This window comes from Lipophrys pholis, assembly GCF_963383615.2.
Source record: "Lipophrys pholis genome assembly, chromosome: 15".
In the NCBI taxonomy this organism is placed as follows: Eukaryota; Metazoa; Chordata; class Actinopteri; order Blenniiformes; family Blenniidae; genus Lipophrys; species Lipophrys pholis.
The window spans coordinates 19,078,663-19,097,092 of record NC_137642.1 but is presented as its reverse complement, the minus strand read 5'-3'; the positions used below and the strand labels follow the sequence as shown (position 1 = coordinate 19,097,092).

General features: G+C 42.9%; 1 protein-coding gene across 1 annotated transcript in view; it reads right to left on the bottom strand.

Moving 5' to 3' along the window:
- Window positions 1-18,430, bottom strand: part of cdh23 (cadherin-related 23) — a gene marked incomplete at its 5' end in the record, with an annotated part of 174,404 nt that continues 155,974 nt past the window's right edge. The window contains 32 exons of the mRNA XM_080482426.1: window positions 1-1,731; window positions 2,640-2,750; window positions 2,957-3,076; window positions 3,281-3,410; window positions 4,784-4,844; window positions 4,934-4,974; window positions 5,111-5,190; window positions 5,293-5,413; window positions 5,497-5,594; window positions 6,477-6,733; window positions 8,370-8,531; window positions 8,619-8,882; window positions 9,178-9,307; window positions 9,411-9,524; window positions 9,613-9,807; window positions 9,953-10,164; window positions 10,433-10,610; window positions 10,953-11,072; window positions 11,592-11,729; window positions 11,957-12,126; window positions 12,384-12,608; window positions 12,817-12,933; window positions 13,056-13,514; window positions 13,654-13,857; window positions 13,946-14,071; window positions 14,521-14,623; window positions 15,431-15,538; window positions 15,841-16,050; window positions 16,583-16,716; window positions 16,799-16,979; window positions 17,837-17,956; window positions 18,039-18,260. Of these exons, the coding sequence (XP_080338552.1) occupies window positions 1,390-1,731; window positions 2,640-2,750; window positions 2,957-3,076; window positions 3,281-3,410; window positions 4,784-4,844; window positions 4,934-4,974; window positions 5,111-5,190; window positions 5,293-5,413; window positions 5,497-5,594; window positions 6,477-6,733; window positions 8,370-8,531; window positions 8,619-8,882; window positions 9,178-9,307; window positions 9,411-9,524; window positions 9,613-9,807; window positions 9,953-10,164; window positions 10,433-10,610; window positions 10,953-11,072; window positions 11,592-11,729; window positions 11,957-12,126; window positions 12,384-12,608; window positions 12,817-12,933; window positions 13,056-13,514; window positions 13,654-13,857; window positions 13,946-14,071; window positions 14,521-14,623; window positions 15,431-15,538; window positions 15,841-16,050; window positions 16,583-16,716; window positions 16,799-16,979; window positions 17,837-17,956; window positions 18,039-18,260 (5,253 nt within the window). The 3' untranslated portion in view covers window positions 1-1,389. The remainder of the gene's footprint in view (window positions 1,732-2,639; window positions 2,751-2,956; window positions 3,077-3,280; window positions 3,411-4,783; window positions 4,845-4,933; window positions 4,975-5,110; window positions 5,191-5,292; window positions 5,414-5,496; window positions 5,595-6,476; window positions 6,734-8,369; window positions 8,532-8,618; window positions 8,883-9,177; window positions 9,308-9,410; window positions 9,525-9,612; window positions 9,808-9,952; window positions 10,165-10,432; window positions 10,611-10,952; window positions 11,073-11,591; window positions 11,730-11,956; window positions 12,127-12,383; window positions 12,609-12,816; window positions 12,934-13,055; window positions 13,515-13,653; window positions 13,858-13,945; window positions 14,072-14,520; window positions 14,624-15,430; window positions 15,539-15,840; window positions 16,051-16,582; window positions 16,717-16,798; window positions 16,980-17,836; window positions 17,957-18,038; window positions 18,261-18,430) is intronic.

Below are 18,430 nucleotides of genomic sequence, written 5' to 3'. Positions count from 1 at the left end.
GCATATTTCTTTTATTATCGCAGATCATCCCACAAACATTTCTCAACACAGATCTCAGGGCTGGTGACAAAAAAATTACAAAATGGGAATGTAAAAAAAGATAAATCTTCTCAAGTCACACCACTCGTCGGAAACAGCGTTGGCTGCCATATAAAGGAAAACGGAACGACATACCACTGAAGCACAATATACACATATTTCAAACATCCAAAATAATTTCCTACCTACTTTGGTAAGCCAGCATTTTTTTTTCTTCAAAAATATCTTTAAATTCCATCATATTTTCTAGAAAATAAAAAGAAATAAAGCAAATATTGCTCATTTTGAGCATGACTTTTACTCCCTCGGGTGGCAGTGTAAAGTCTGTGGGCACAGTGCCATCTTTATATATATATATGTTCATTAAAAAAATCCTTATATATTTTTTTTCCTTTCATAAGTCTTAGGCAAAGTTTTATTTCACTGCCTTTGAAATGAAATTTATCATAAAAGACAACTTTAGTTTTTTTTTTTTTTTTTTCTTGGGTCCCAGGCAGCGTTCATTGTTTTTCCAGCGTCATCACTCAGCGTAGAGAAGTCATTTAGGTAGTGTCAGATCCTCCTCGTTGCCGGCTGACACAGTCCAGCATGTGAATGTTCACAGTTGCACAAAGCAGCGTCTCCTTTCAGAAGAAAACTTCATTCTGAAGCTGCGCTTGGAAAGTCAATCAAGTTCTTTTATCTGCATTTAAATTTGTATCAATTACTTCCCAACAAAACGTATCAAACGTCTGATTAACAAAAGTCTTCTGTCCACACTTGATCAACACTGATTGCATCACTTTGCAGAAAAAAAAAAAAAAAAAGACTATCGTCAGGCTCCATTTGTGGCCATCCGCTGGTCTGAGTGTGTGTAGCTTCACTTTTTTTTTTTGAGTGTGTGTAGTTGTGTTGGTGTGAGTGTCTGCAGTCCAGGCGTGACTTCAAAAGGATCGGTGAGGATGAGGCACCTTCTGACGATTTTAAGTTGGTGGTCAAACAAGCTTCTCCCACAGGGAGGCTTCGTCCCTCTTCTCCACTCAGCTGTCTGGATGACAAGTCGATGACACCCGCTGCTTCGTGCTCTGATGACGGCCAGAGCCAGGCCAAACTTTCTAAAGATCATTTTGAATAAACGTCGTGTCGAAGCAGCTAACGCGGGACCGTCTTCGACGAGGAATCCTCTTTGACCAACCCAAATGTGAGCGAGTCCCACTTTCCAGGGTGTCTCGCTCGTGGTTGGCTGATGATGTTCCCTAGACTACACACACTCGTCCTCCAGCTCTCCCCAGCCTCGTGAGGGTGGCGGCGTGGAGGCACAAGGACACACACGAGCCGTGGTTGTGCTCAGACCAGCGAGGCCTCGGCTAGTCATAACTCCGTGATCTCCAGCGGGCTCTCCGACAGGGCGTCGCCGTCTTTGTGGCGGTGCATCGGAGTGGACTTGGCCGACTCTGTGCGGGCGTTGCGTTCGGAGTACAGCCCCCCGTCTGTGTTGAGCGCCTCCAGGGAACGCGCCAGGGCCCGCTGGTCGTCCTCGGGCAAGCTGTTGAGGTCAGAGGTCAGGAGGGTGCCCGTGCTGCCGTGCACCACGTGCACGCCTTCCGGACCTTTCAGCTCCACGGGAAGCTTGTGCTTGAAGCGCAGAGTGCCTCGTCCTCCGCCCATGCCCAGCTGCTCGTCCTCGTCCTCGTCCATGTCGCTCTGAATGAGCTGTTTGAAGGAGATTAATATTGTTATATCAACACCATGATGAGGTTAATAAGAGACAACACTCCATGAAACAGGAAATCAGCAAACCAGAGCGAAGGAATAGTTTCGGCAAATTAGAAATGAAGGACAACAAATTGGAAATGTAGAAAGATCCAAGATCAGCAGAGAATAACAGACTGCACAGCAGGCCAGCTTTAATTAGAGTATTGTCACGTTCAGAGATATCTTGTTTGGTAAGATAATACACGACGTTGAGTAAATTCAGAAAAGTACTGAAATATTAAGACTTTGCTGATCGCTCCAAAGGCCCGGTAAAATTAAAAATGCATTTTCCTAGTTTTTGCTTTGTGTCCATGGACTAATTTGGCTTCTCATTTACCTCTCGATCAGACCTTAACATTGAAGTATTTTGACATTGAACTCCTTTTCTTCTCGCAGTAAAACAACGTAAAATGTCTGATGACTCATCTTCTACTTAAGGCATTAGTGAATTCTGCAGCTTGTAGGAATCAATTGTTGAATTTTCCAGCCCCACCCCCATCATTGTGTTTTATATGACATTTCTCCAGAGTCTTCTCTGCACCACCTGCAGATGCTGAAGTCTTGAGAGCACATTCAGCATAACCGAGTGTGGATCATGCCCCTTTGTTAATTTGTTAATATACAAAATCGACACGACTCCCCAATCACAGGGCCATATCCAAACTGGAGACAGCTTTGTGTGCTGAGCTCAACATAAAGAACGACTGCTCCCCCCCCCAAAGTCTGCTTGAAGGTGTCAGAGAATCAGAAGTAGTCAGAACAGAAGAGAGGATGTCAGAAAGCGACATCAAGGAGATGCCAGGTCGCTCTTCAGCGCCGGCAGACAGACGTGGCAGCGGCAGAGAGCGTTCTCTTTCCGAGCGCACCTCAGTGACTGATGAGTGATCTTCCTGGCCGGTGGACACAGTGACGAGTCGCGCTGCAAAGAGCTTTTTCAGCCTCAGGTAGTCGTCCAAAACCACCTTCAGCAGGGAGCCCTGACAGGACGGCAGGCAGGGGATCAAACAGAGTCCACACGAGCGTCAGAATCCGCACCCCTCAACTAAACAACACTCTCATCTGCTTGCATTCCAAAGTACGGGACGTTTTACACCTGTCCTGCGATGCATCTTGAGGAGAATGGATTAGAAAACCATCTAAAGAAAAAGAGGAGTATAAGATTGTACTTGTGTGGGTGTCTCACCTTGATAGGCCCCTCCCTCATAATCTGGCCCAGTTTAGCAATGTTGTCATACTCCTGAATGGCGGCACGCAAATAGCGATCGTCCTCAGGCTTCGCTTGCGGTTCTCGACCGAACGTGCCCTGCGAGGAGAACAAGCATGAGCCTGAAGCGCTGCTGGGATGACTCAGAAAGAGAACACGATGACACACACATGAAACTGCTTCTTCTTTTTTTTTTTTTTTATCTCTGAGTGTTAAAGCCCAAAGCAGGATGTGATGTGTTCGTGTTCAATCTGCCTGATTGTTGGGGAATGAAAATGAACTGTGATCAACGTTGGCACTGACGTGTGTGCGCGCCGGGCTGTTCCACAAGTCGGTGATCTCGCTCAGGTTCTCAGGCAGGTCGTCCTCGTGGTCCGCCTGCGCAGCCAGCTCCAGGTTCCGACAGAAAGGGTCCAGCCACACAGGATTGGCCCTGCAGAGGTCAATGGTGCCAGCACAGCCACACAAATGTTTAACTTTGGTTTACATGTTGACCTGCTTTTCCTCTCGTTTGATTAATTTATCTGAGATCAGTCATCTGAAGATATGTTCGCACTTTCTTTTGCTTTTTTAAGAAACGTTTTACTCACTGAGTCACTACTTAAAGTCACTACAATTTTTTTTTAAAAATGGTTCTGATAATTTTTTCTTTTTTCTTTTATGAATCCTGTGACAGAAACATTGTTTTCATTCTTGTTTTGTACTTTTCGATAAGTGACCACTGCATGCAAAACAGCTTTATGAGATTGTGCACATTCCCATGCAGCGAAACTACTGTGATCCAAACATCCTTTTTTTTTTTTATTGCCTGACATGCGATACTCGCTAACAGCCTCGACCAGAAACCCAAATCTCTTTGTTCCCCTGATTCAGTTCAGCCTGCGAAATCCTGCAGAACAAAGACCGAACATACAAACGGAGATCTGACCAGATGAATGTGATACAATCACATTTTAACCTGCAATTCAACCTGGTGGCGACTGCCTAAAATACAAAGATATCAAGGCTTGTTTACTTTTTCTACTAGATATTCGAAGACTAAAAAAATCCTGGAATATCAGTAAAATTTCACTTTTTTAGAGATTGTGTCATGCCTGATAAATTTGACACTATTTGGCCATGTCACTTAAAGGTACAGTCTATATACATTTTGTTAGATAGGTATAAACATAGAAGCAAATGGCATTTGGCCAGATCAATAATACTCAGTTGGGTAATTTGAAACAGCCGTTGCTTTCATAAAATACACAAAAGAGTATTACTTAAATTTTAATTCCTGCCCATTAAATAAAGTGACTATTATTTGAAGAAAAACACCCGTAATTCTTTAGTTGTTGTTGCCGTGATGCTGACACAAGATATCACAACTCCTGTTTCTTAATATGAGGAAAACAGTTGAAACATGGAGGATCTTGGCCTTGTCCGCTTGTCTGACTCATAAAAACATCAACTTCATAGTACATCTGAAAGATATTCCATCGATAGAGGATAAAATGTGAATCTGTCAGGCTGTGGTTGAATTGGGAGTTTCCTTTCATGGAAATATTCTATGAGGCGTTTTCTCATTTCTGAGTAACTTCGCCCTGTTGACAAGACAGGAGACAAGTGTTTCCTGCTAACCTCGTTCTTTTGTGTAGACTGAACATGTATTTGTTCATCATTTATGGAACCTCATCTTCAGAATAATAGGAAATATTACTGACTGTACTGAATATAAGGAATAAATTACACAAGGAGAACTGCTACAGAAAGAGTGAATTTCTTCCAGCGTGCCACTGAGGTGTGAAAATAAAGTGAGTATCTCACCCTTCAAAGGAGTACTTGTTAGTGTTTGGCATGTCCAAGATATCCATTAAACCCTGGTTCCCTGTGTGGTAGAAGATGCATCATTTTAGAGAAAAAAACAAACAAACAAATAGGACTGTTTATGATGACATCAGACGGGATGTTTCTCACCCGTTGATCCTGCAACAATTGCTTTCAGCTTCCTTTGGTGTCTGCAATGAACGAGAAAATCGTCAAAACAATATGAAGATGTCGTTTTGCTGCGCGGACTGACAGTTTCAAACAAGGTGCACAAATATTTCCAACCATGCGGCTGTCTAATAAGAGTCTGCATGAGGGATTTCTTACACTCTGCGATAATGCCAGTTCATTGTGACAAACAGAAATCCTGCTAAGCAAAGCAGCACAGCCAGAATGATGATGACCAGCTGTGAAAGAGACAAAACAAAAAAACAAAAAAAGCTTAAAAGAACTAAAGAAAATTAACATCTGCCGCAATCTGTTCATCAGCGGGTGTCAACTTGGCAAACCTGCAGCGTGGAGATATCGTCGGGCAGTTTGTCGCCGATCGCAGGCTGGACGTCCATGACGTTGTGCGTCCTGAAGAGGCTCCTCAGCTGTTCCTTGTTTTCATCGATCATCCGGATGACTCTGCCGAACAAGGCACACCGACACTCATAACAGAGGCACTCGCACGTGAGAGCGCCACTGCACTGATAGAAGCAAAATGATACCTTTCAACATCGAGGATGGTGTTGGTCTGATTGTTGACCACGTGGATGAGCATGTCTGTCTGGCCGTAGTTCACCCTGCCTTTCTTGTCCACGTGGAACTGGACAGCCGGAGACAATCGGAAACAGTGCATTTCGTATAGAATCACACCTTTAAAATTAGTGGCATTAAAAGTAAGTAAGTTACTTGGAAAACCTTTAAATGTATGTATTCAAATAGGATTTCCTATTAATATGAACATATTAATAGGAGTGATGAGCCATGGTGCATTAGCTTTAATATATACAACCACCTTTTGTCATTAAAGGAAAACAATCAAACCACATTTTATTTAATAACATAATGTAGTCATGCATTCTGTAAGTCACTTAGTAAAATATCAATGTTAATTAATATCAATATTTGAATGGTTTCATCAGGGCTGAACTTAATAAACACATTAAACTCCAAAAAAGCTGGAAAATGTTACGCCGCACTATTTTATAGCAGTTTTTAAAGAAGACATTTTTTTCCATTAAAGGGTATAAGAGGGTAATAAATTATAAAGTTTAACCTCCAAAATTTTAAAACAGAGAGACTTTCTTCTCCAGAATTGTGGAAGATGCCCTAACAGAGCCAGAATGATGGCCAGATCAGGAGGACCAATGTGTATAATTCAACAAAAAGTCTACTCTGAGTCAGAAGGGATTAATTGGTCGATATTATCATCAGACAGTATTTTAAAAGCAAATCTCTTCATAACACCTCTTTTTGAAAGAAACAAATTTATTAACTAATTATAGCAAGAAGGAGCAGCGATAAAACTGCTGAGATAAACTACCAAGATGCTGCACGCGGCAGACAGCTCTTATAACGTTTATTCAGGGCGACCAATACTTCACAGGCACTTTGGATGTAGCAGTAACTGTGTCATTACTTTCACAATAGTAATCAGTTACTGGTACAGGAGCAGAATAAGATCATTACTATAAAAGAGTCAAACCTGGATGTCATCCAAATTGACAATAGCGCCGGTGATGTTGGACAGCAGGCTGACAAAGTCTTCCTGGTTTTCTCGAATCAGATCAGGAATCTCATTAAAGACTATTTTGACCCTCTGGTCGTCGCGGAGGATGTAGATATTCACATTGGTGGTTGTGCTGTGTCCAACAGAGTCACACGCTAAAATCTCCAGCTGGAAGTAGCCCGGATTGTAGGCAGTGAAGAGGTCATAGGTGCGGATGATCCCATTTGTCAGACCTGTGCAGGACAGGATATGGACCTTATTTCGACTCTGTAAATGTAACCTATCATGCTGTACATTTCTATACATCTCACTGGACATGTGTAAGTCCCACTAAAACCTTGTGGGAAAGAAAAGATTCACTGAGGAACCTCTCCACTCTGTGAGAACTGGAACAGTATGTACGACAGAAAAAGGAGAACTGCATACAAGGAAGCAACTTCATGGTGACTGTGACTCAAGGCAGCTTTTGATAAACATTTCAATTTGTTATTTAACATTTTTTTCTCCCCTTAATACACCCAAAGATACTGCCACATCAAGAAAGACATCATCATAATGAGAGATACTATGTTTGCATCAAAATACTACCTATTTAGTAGTATTAGTGATAGTGTCACTGACAGTTAGGTTAAACTTTACAATGATGTGGGAACAGGATGTTAGAAGCAGCATTAGTTCCCCCAAACCACAGATCTTCTCCTCTTCTCAAGTTGACAAAATCATAGTCCTACATGTTAGAGAAAGCTTTTGTACGTTGGTGAGTGTGGGTATGTCCGTCAGTGTTTCACTTTACTGTAATGTTTTAGCACAAAAAACATCAGTCGGAGGGTCTGCAGCCTATCTTAGATACATTATGGGAGATACCAAGAAAAAACCCCAGATATTGTATTGTATTGTATTGTATTGCATTATATTATTATATTATATAATTGCACGTTCATTTTTGCTATTTATAGTTATTGCACAATTTGAGAGTTTAACAGACTTTCTTTCTTCGTAAAGACACTAATGTGCAAGGAAAAATATTAACTTTGATTTGTCTCATAATTTACATGAACAACTATCACCATCAGGCGGGTGATAGTGCTGAACAGTGTGTGCAGGATCTGCTTGAGCCTGTTTGAGTTTATCTCTTCACAATGGAATCTGAAAGTGGAGATTTAAAGGTTGTGCCATTTCTTTTTGTTTTATTCTCCAACAACTCATATTTGCTGTTTGCAGGGCGGCGGTGGCTCAGCTAGTAGAGTGGGTCGTCTTTCATTTGCAAGGTTACAGATTCGATTCCTCATCTCCCTCATCCATACGTCGAAGTGTCCTTGAGCAAGACACTGAACCTCAAATTGCACCCGATGGATGGGGCGCCTTGCATAGCAGCCATCTCCATTGGTGTGTGTGTGTGTGTGTGTGTGTGTGTGTGTGTGTGTGTGTGTGTGTGTGTGTGTGTGTGTGTGTGTGTGTGTGTGTGTGTGTGTGTGTGTGTGTGTGTGTGTGTGTGTGTGTGTGTGTGCATGTGTGTGTGAATGGGTGAATGCGATTAACAATGTAAGGTACTTTGAGGACTGCTGAAGGAGTGGACAATCACAAGAAGTGAAATCCATTTAACATTTGTGTGTGTCCGTAATGTAAGTGGCAACGAGTCTGGCTGCTTGGAGTCAAAGGCAACTCATGGTAACTGTAAAGTATACATCAATACGTATTCATGCACTTTGACTGGCTGGATGTTCTCCACAAATGAGCTTGATTTTACTGCTTTTACTACTGTTTTACTATAAATGCTGCGAATTTTGGTAAATATGAGCATTATAAAAAGTGCAAAAATTACTGACAAGGTAATTAAGACATCCCAAAACTCAAGTAAGAGAAACTCACCGATGGTGAAGATGCTGCCAACATCCTCACTGCCATTGCTTTGGGATTGGAAGTAGCGGATTGTAACAATGTGATACTGAACCAAGCTGTTGTTCCCAATGTCACTGTCTACAGCCAACACCTTAATAAGCTCTGAACCCACTTTGGCATTTGCTGCAACTCCTGAAACAAGAAAACAAAAGAAAGACGATGCTGTTTTTTTGTATTTCACAATACACACCTGCAGGGGTGAACGTCTGGACGTCTTACCTGCAGTGTACTCTGCCTTCACAAAGCGAGGTTTCTGGTCGTTGATGTCTTCCAGTTCAATGCGCACTTCAAGCAGGCTGGGGTCACGAGCAGGGTCCAGGGCTCTGGCCCGCACTGACCGCGGACCTCTGGGTGGAGTCCAGCTCCTGTTGCTGGAAGCCTTGATGATGATGGAGTAGACCGGGATCTCCTCCCGGTCCAGATCCTTGTGCAGCTTCAGCTCTCCGTCGAGACTCAAGCCAAAGTTTCCTTCGCTGTTTCCTCCTACAGGAAGAGATGGAAAGGATTTGTAATTATGTCACCCACAGATACTAAAGGACTCAGCTTTAAAAAATTGAAAGAAAGATGAATGGAGCCATACAAATGTCTTTCATTAATATCATTGTACTTTAGATGTCCTGGAGTTTTTATGTGACTACACACTGAATACCCAATGAATTAAAAGCACTCCTGAGTCTCTCCTTTTGGAACAAAAACCTTTCTTTGGGTGGATCACCATAAACAGTTTGACGTAGAAAAACTTTGCCTTTACATTGTCTTTTATCCAAAACAGCCTTACCTGCAATAAAATAGTAGACAATGGCATTTGTGCCCTCATCAGCATCCACCGCTCTGGTTATGTTCCCGACCACAGTCCCCGGAGAGGAGTGCTCAGGCACGGTCAGCTTTTGGTAAGGCAAGCTACCACGCTGAGGTTCACACAAACACAGGCGTCACATTCAAAGGGTTAAAATGGCAGTACTTTTGTCCAGCTAGTCACACTGATGCGTCTCTCGAGAGCTTGGAACTCACTGGTGGTTTAAGGAAGACGGGTTCATTGTCGTCAATGTCCAAAAGCGCCACCTGCAGAGGCTGTGTGGTTTCATAAGGCACCGGCTGGCCCATGTCACGGGCCACAATAATAAGCTGAGAGAGCCATTCGCACATGGGGGTTACATAAACACACGCCTACACACTCATTTTTACAAACTGCGAACACACCATGTTGACTCACACTATAAAGGGCCTGCTTCTCTCGGTCCAGCTTCACGGTTGTGGTTATGACCCCAGACATGGCGTCTATGTGGAAGTTTTCCCAGTCTCTGTTGCCTGCTCCTGTCTGTAAGAAACCATATCGGACTTCTCCATTCACACCCTCATCGGCGTCTGTGGCGTGCACCTCGTACACGGGCAGCCCTGGAGGCTGCTCCTGCACAGAGAGCAGAGTGTGAGGCCTGCTTGGATGAAAGACTTTAAATTGTTGTTCACAGAATTCTGTATCTATCAAACTGTAAGACAGATAACTTCAACTTTATTAACCATTGACTATCCTTTAATGTGTCCATTTTCTGTACCTCTGAGATATGAATGATGGTTCCATTGGCTGGCCTGACAAACACGGGCCTGTTGTCGTTGACATCTATGACTATAATGAACAGGTCTGCTGTGCCCCACAGGGGAGGACGGCCCTGGTCTGTAGCCACCACGGTGAGGTTAAAGCGCTCCGAGGACTGAAGCAGACGACGAGAACGCACCATTCCAGTGTTGGGATCCAGATAGAATGCATCTGAAAAGCCACAGGGAAAGATCAGGATTACGTTTAAGGCTGAACCATTACTGGCTCCAAACATGCTTGTGCAGCATCTCAGAAGCCTAATTTTCACAAATTATCACGCAGTTAAATATAATTACAACGTTGCTTATTTTAAAACTTAGCAAGTATTAAATTAAACTGTAATTACCCAAATAATTGCGCATTCATAGACCAACTCCTCCGGCTTTTTGTTTAAGTGACTGTACTAAGTTTTAATTACTACATAACAGCTGATTCATACCTGAGTGGGCTCCCAGCATACTGTAAAGCACGGCTCCATTTTCTCCTTCATCCAGGTCAGTAGCTTCCACCGTTATAATCGAGGTGCCACTGGGCTCGTTCTCAAACACGCTGGTGTTGTACGCTCGCTCCGTAAAGCGTGGCCGATAATCGTTGACATCGAGAACTGTCACAAGGACCTAATGAGAGAGAAAGTTGTATTAGAGATATGCGGTATAGAACAAATAGTACAGTTGGCTTCTGGCAACATTAAAGCAAATACTATTTTTCAGAATTTTGAGATTAGTATGGTTTACTTGTTACAAAGATGTCTGCTCTTTTTAAATCCAGGGTAAGTATTTATGACTAAACTGCATACAACAGTGTAGTCTTGAACCCAAAGTGACTTAAAATAATCTGTCGATAATAATATTAATTTTTCCTTTGCACATAAATCAAGTACGTTCATAAGTGACAGTTTTTTTAATCAAAATATTCAGATCCAAATTGAATTCCTAATTAAAGAAGGTCATATTATCTACCTGCACAGAGTTCTCTCGCCTGTTGTTGGGGATGCCCCCGGGGTTGTCACGGGCGACAGCGGTTAAAGTGTAATGGTCCTTTGTCTCCCTGTCCAGAGGGGAGAGGATGTAGATCTCTCCCTGAAACAGAGGAGAAGGAATGATTAGGAAGGAAGCGCGCACTGGGAGTGGTGGGTGTATCGAGATATATATTTGACTCCATGTTTATGACAAAAAAAAAAAATGGAGCATGGAGGTCAAACATGTAGATTGTGTTTAAGGACGTTCAAATGCTTTGTTTAATCTTGCATTTCCAGGCAGGATGAAGTCCACCACTGTCAGAGAAAAAAACACAGCATCCATCCTCTAGCCAGCCAATAAATGTTTAGCTTCTGTCCGAGTTCAGCAAAAGGGAAATTTCAAGCATCTTTCTTTGTAAACAGTACAGTTCAAAAGGTTATGATGGCTTCATTTGTTTTTCTCTTTCTGTAGGAAATCTACAGCAATGGAACGATAAAGTTATTATAACTAATCGAAATAATCTTCAAGTTAAACCAGTTAATGCAATGCAAACTGCCAAAATGATTAAAATATCGAACAATAGAAAGAAAGATGAGAGCAGTACAGACTTACATTCATGTCAGATGTGCGTTAACTTACTGTGGTTGGTATGATTCCAAATTTTCCCTCTCCGTCAACCAGGCTGTACTCGATGACTGCAAACAGGCCTGAATCAGCATCTGTTGCACTCACACGAACTATGGTGGTGCCCAAATTCACATTTTCAAAAACAGGCTCCTGCAAGCACAGGAAAACCAGCACATGGTTCAAGGACAAAGCAAGGATAAACATATAAATCAATGGAACAGAGACTCTACCAGTAGATAATGTCTGGTACTTTGGTTCACTTTGTTAATTCTTGTGTCATGTTAGTGACACTTTACACTTTGACTGTGAAATGTAAAATGTAACATTTAGATAAACAGCAAAACAATAGTATCTATTTTTTATGCTATGTTAAGAACCTGATAAGAAGGCTGTAGAAAGACGGGGTTATTGTCATTGACGTCCACAATACGCAGAAAAACAGGCAGCTCAGCGATCCGCGGGGGAGTGCCGTGGTCCTTCGCCCGAATGGTGAAATTCAGCCACTGTATTTGCTCAAAATCCACCGTCTGGTTGGCGACAATCTTTCCTGTAACATTTGGGAAACAATTCCAATTAGAGTTTGTGTAGATTCACCATCATCAAAATAATTTATTACACTGTAACTATTGGGTCGCATTCTGGTGAAGTGGTAAGATGCCGGTTTGAGTATAGACTATGAATGGAGGGACCCTTTATAATACATTTTGTAGCAGTATCTATTTAGTTTATCCAAAGCAGGTCATTGCAACTTACACAGTAAACTTGGCTAGTTCGCGCCACCATTCCATCACACTTGAGTCTTACCAGTAGAAGGGTCTTCCAGTCGGACATATCCCCCTCGGGGCAGGTGAAGCAGCTGGTAGATGACCTGACCATTTGGACCTTTGTCTGGGTCTACAGCTGACACAGACAGCAGTGTGGTGCCTGGCTGAGCCCCTTCTAAAATCTTCTCTGTGAAGTTAGACACTCCGAATGGGCGGAAACGAGGGGCATTGTCATTTACATCCAACACGTTGATGGTTAGTCTGGCTGTAAAGCAGAGGATTATGAAAGCAGACACGAGAAATTAAAATAACTCAAACACACACAGGGCCTTATGATTTCTGAAATGTAGAAAATGCGGACAGGATAAAGCAAACAAATTTACAAAAACCCCAAGTGGCATGTTGTAATTGTTTTTGTGAATAGTTGACGTTTTAAAGCATAATTAGTTTAAAGGTTAGAAAACAAGTCTTACCATTGGGAACGCTGCCTGTCTTGTCAATGACTTCACTGGCATTGTCATGGACAGAAACAGTGATCTCAAATGTAGCTACCAACTCTCTGTTGATCGGGTTCCGGACAAATACTGCACCTGAAGATCCAACAAAACATATGTAATTATTTCCCAAAATGCAACACTGAGCCAGTTCCCCCAAATGGCCACTGAGACTAATCCAATGAAAACCTTTCAGATGAGTTTACCACACATCTCACCAGTGTGCAAATCAATGCCAAAGGACTCTTGCAGACCATCCACTTGGTTGTTCCCATCATCCCTTGCTTCCACTGAGATGATGTAATACTCCAGCCGGGGATGCAGGTCGGGGTCCTCAGCGGTCAGCGTGGCTACGACGACACCAGGCGGTGTGGACTCATTAACGTTGATCATGGTCACCGGCTCTTTAAAACGTGGACGTGAGTCATTGACGTCATCCAGGATCACTGTCAGCGTGGCCGTGCCTGACATAGGGGGCGTGCCACGATCGGTCGCCATGACAACGAGGCGGTAGGTCCCGCGTTCTTCTCTGTCGAGTGTGTTGTTGCCCACTAAGACGGCGCCAGACAGCGGATCCACCACGAAGCGGTCCTGAGCGCCACTTTCCAAACGATACGTCAGCCAGCCGTTGGAGCCGGAGTCGGCATCGGTGGCGGACAGCTGGGTCACCACCACACCTGCAAGATAAAGCCATGTAAATAGAGTGGAAACACACAGGCCTTCCCACTAAGGTCTGCCACAGTGGCTGCTTGAAACTCATGAATGTCGATTGTATGCGAGTGCATGTTCATCATGTGCAAACGGCAGCGCACACACCTGTGGGGCTGTTCTCAGGAAGTCGCACACTAAAACTTGAGGGGTTGAAGACAGGAGGGTTGTCGTTTTGATCCAGTATGGTGACTGTGAGGGGCACGCTATTGTTTAACCCTCCAATGTCCACCCCAACGATAAACAGCTCAACACGAGGCTCCTGAAAAGCCTCCCGATCCAGCTTTGCTCCCTGACGCACGTATATCACACCTGCAGGGAGATACGAACATATTCACCATGGCAAGCCACTTTACATAGCTTATTCCTTATGTGCCTTGCTGAAGACTGATAATGTTACCTGTATCTGTGTCCACAGAGAAGAGGTCCACCCTCGCTCCCAGCAGTCGGTACTTCACCACAGCATTAGGCCCAATGTCTCTATCCTCAGCCAGAACTGGCCCGTTTAATACATTTACTGTGCTACCTACAGAACACAGAGGTAACAAGGCGAAGTAACATTAGATACTTGGGTGATGGTTCACGAGAGCAATGGAAAGTCCCAAGAACTATTTTTATCAGAGCTGGTTGGACTCCTGAGTAGTCTCGGTAAATGCAAACTTGATAGATTTTTCTTTTTGTATGTCAAAAACCTCTGGTAAAATGTTGCTGATAGTTCTCTAATGACTTTCGCACTCAAAATGTTCAGAAATGTATTTCAAAGCACTAAATGACATCAAGATGGAAAGAAAATCACCTTACAAAGCGGAAAAAAATCTTCATATCATATGATCTGTGCGTAAACAAAGTCAGGAAGCGGGGGAGAGTTTTGCAGACTGTTTCAGTACTGTGCTGCACTCTGCTTCAATTAAAGGAGGATACCTCACATTCAAAACAGAAAAAAAAGATACACCGCAGACATAATGTGGATGCTACCTGCTGCTGAGTTCTCTGTGATTTCAGCCCTGTAGCTGGTCCTGGTGAATATGGGCCTGTTGTCATTCTCATCCAAAATAGTGATGATCAAGGTGTCGGAATCCTGATGGTTTGGGGGAAAAAAAGAGGCTTGTGAGCTGATCATTTAAAATCCAAACTACTATAGTTCTGCTCTCACAGTAATGGATCACATTTTGCAGTTGCTGTGCTTTGTGTATCTCATAAGGTTGCAGAAGCGTTTATTTTCCCCAGTTGTTTACAGCTTGTGAAGGAACAGGTTTCTCACCTTTACCACAGCTGTAATATTTGATCATGTGACTCTATGCACACAGTTGTTTTTATAGTAGAGGATCACAGCTGCAGCCTCATGTTGCTGTACTTTGTAACTGAGTAGGATGTTTGTGATCATCGCCAGAAAGCTACAGAGCCCCAAAACACTACACCGGATATAGCGACAGTGCTTCTGGAGATGCATGTTATCAGTTGAGTGCATGTAGGAACATGAACTAAAGCTTTCTGGAAATCCAAAATTTTTTCTAACTTTAAACAGATGAGGCATGGACGTTTGTAGGGAGATGTGTTTTAGTTCTTTTTTTACTCTCCCTGCCTTCATATTTTTGCCCCATATAAATCCAAACTGTATATCTAAGCCCCCCTCCTTTTGTAATAGAAACTTGTATGCAGTCTACTTACTGTTTTGCTTCAACAAATATATAACAATATACTATGTATGCCTAAGGTGATTACCTGTAAGTTGTATAGTCTGATGCAGTTATAGTAACAGATGTTTTGAAGAAAAGAAAGTTGGATTTTGTTGCCATACTGTGACAAACAGGCTTGTCCTATTGGAAATGTTATATTATTGCTTGAGTGGTGGCTTTGTGAGAGGCCCTCTGTAACAGAGAGTTACCCTGCGAGCGATGCGGGGGTTCTCCGGGTTGTCTTTGACGGTGATTGTAAGTCTGTACTCGGCCACCCGCTCCCTGTCCAGTGGCCGGTTCACCTGCACCACACCTGTCTGAGTAAGAGTAGGAAAAGGTATGCGCATCTGTAAACATTTTTATTTATTTTTTTATATTGCAGTACATTTTACAAGTGTGCTATCGTATCGAAAGGATTGCACACTTATTTGAAAATGAGGGGGAATATACCAGGGATGGAAAAATACAATTGTTAACATTTGCTGGAAACTCACACCTAAATATGTGATTAAGTCTGGGAGTTGACATTTTTTTACCAACATAACTCCTCCAGCTTTACCACGTCACTGAGTTGAACTTTCTGCTTCATGCCTTAAAACCGCATGGTTCCTTTTCTCACCGTGTCATTGATGTAAAAGGCTCCTCCTTGGTTGCCTGCAGTGATGTTGTAAGTCAGCAGTGCGTTGCGTCCGCTGTCAGCGTCCCGCGCTCGGACTCTGGCCACAGAGGTGTGTATGGAGGCGCCTTCACTCACACTGGTGTTGAAAGGCAGGTTCAGCAGAACCGGGTCATTATCGTTGATGTCGAGGACGTGGACGCCCACCACCACCTAAAGAGAACAAGGATCAACCTCAGAACAAAGACTCATGCTCAACCAAGGAGGAAAACTCCAACAACGTGCAAGACAAGTTGATATTGCATTTCATAGATCAGAAAGATCAATTTACCACCATCTGTTGACCAAATGCCATGTAGGATATTAAGGGTCATTAATTTGGCCTGCTTATATGAACAACCATTGAAAACAAGAATGTTCTTAGAGAAAATAATTGCCTGAGTCAAGCTCTGGATATTCTTAGAAGGAAGATGAAATAATCAAAATAGGATTATAGAAAACAGGAATCTTTTAGATCCTTTTTTGATATTATGCACCATTTAGATTCACAATAGATTTAGTGGAAACGTGTAGTTTGTGAGAGAAGAACTGATTTAAAACAATTTTGGTCATTTACTATAACCTCTCTTAGAGCACAAGTGAAATTGTGATACAGAAGTGAAGCTGGTAAGATCCTGATTATTCAAGAGGATATGACGAAAGTGTGTGCTTGCTTGCGTGTGAGCGTTGGTGTAACATAGCGCACCGAGCTGTTGCGAGACGGCGTTCCCAGGTCTCGAGCGGTGACGGTGATGTTATAGAACGCTGTGGTCTCCCTGTCCAACTCCACGTCCTTCCTCACCCGAAGTTCACCCTCCACCGGAGACACCATGAACTCATCTGACAGAGGGAACCAGAGAGAAGCTTAGGAATACATAGAAATTGTTTTGTAACTTCCACAGAAAATTGATCTTAAACTGACTTTGTTGATCGCCGCCTGTTATGCTGTACTCCACTTTGCCATTGAGCCCAGAGTCTTCATCCCTGGCTCTGAGAGTCCAGACCCGAGGTCCTGGCTGGCCCTCGGTCACCTCAAACGGTCCCTCATAGGCTCTGGGGAACGTGGGAGTCACGTCATTCACATCTAAGACGTTCACCAGCACCTGAGGAAGAAAGCTGTTTTCTTAACTCATTCATATTAAATATGATGTGGAGAATAATGCATGTTGTACACGTTGAAGTGAGGCCACTGCTGTTGACTATAGAGTCTGAGTGACTGATTAGTTTTCTCAAATTAGTAATGTAGTTACCATCACTGAAGGTTTGTATATCTTTCACTCTCCTGTCTGCTCACTGAGCCAAAGACCTAGCCATGGGTGTAGTTTCACCTTGTTAATGGATCAGTTCATGCCGAACAGAACTGATGAATGTTGAATAAGGGTTGAATCAGTACAGTTGAACTGATTCAATTACTTTAAGATGCCTCCTAAGAGGACAAATGATGGGAGCCAAAGCTTTGCTCTCCAAAGCAGTTATCATATAGTTGTGGCACTAAAGAAGGTTGTATACTTTTTTAGGAGCTTTATGCTGCTGTCTGCATGTTTGTAGTTTATCACAGTTCATTTGTTGCTCCTTCATTAACATCCTTTCGTTCAAGAACAGTTGTTAGGTTCTGCATAACTACTAAAAAGCAAACACTGGGATGCTTACGGTTAAAAATACCAAACATTGTATCACAGCAACACTGCAATCAACTACACGTACACTAAAAATCATCCTGGTTGAGATTAACAGTTCAAACTTTTCCATGTCATAAGATACTCAATAACTGGGAAGGTCTTCAAAGAAGTAAGTAGTAATGGAAATAAATGACTAAATTTGAGTGCCTGCACAACACAAAATATATATTTTCACAATAACATGGCCAGTCACATGGAGGACTGATGTCGATATTTCTCTCACATTGGCAATTTTTGCATTATTCCAAGTAAAAATCAACAAAATCAATGTGTTTCATTACTGTTGTGCTTGACGTGAGACGGAGAGCAGGCTGTGGACACTGGTCTGTGGCTGTAACAACCAGAGCGTAGTGTCCATTGCTGATCTCGAAGTCCAGCTCCTTTACTGCAGTAATTCTCCCCTAAATGGAGGCAAAACACAGAGAAGATTAACGCTGGGCTTTTTCCTTGTACCTCCAAGGTACAACAGTTTTTATGTCTCACCGTGATGCTGTTGATGTGGAAGGTCTGGATCAGGTTGCCTTGAGCGATGGCGTAACGCAGGGTGCCGTTCAGACCCTCGTCTGGGTCGATGGCTGTTACTGTTGCGATGGTGGCCCCCACCGTCTCTGGTCCCTCACTCAGCACCGTGACGTACTCCTCCTCGGGGAACTCCGGGGCATTGTCGTTCTCATCCACGATGTGGACGTAGATGGTGGTGGAGGTCTGAGTTAAAAACAAAGATGATTGGTTTGGTCTTAGATTCATTGTTTGACCTGGTGGTGAACTGATCAAAGTATCTTTTAACTGTGGTTTACTGCTTAGATATTAATACCATTAACAATATTTTTTTACTGTTCACCACAACTCCCCCTTTACAAACATGTCATTACTTA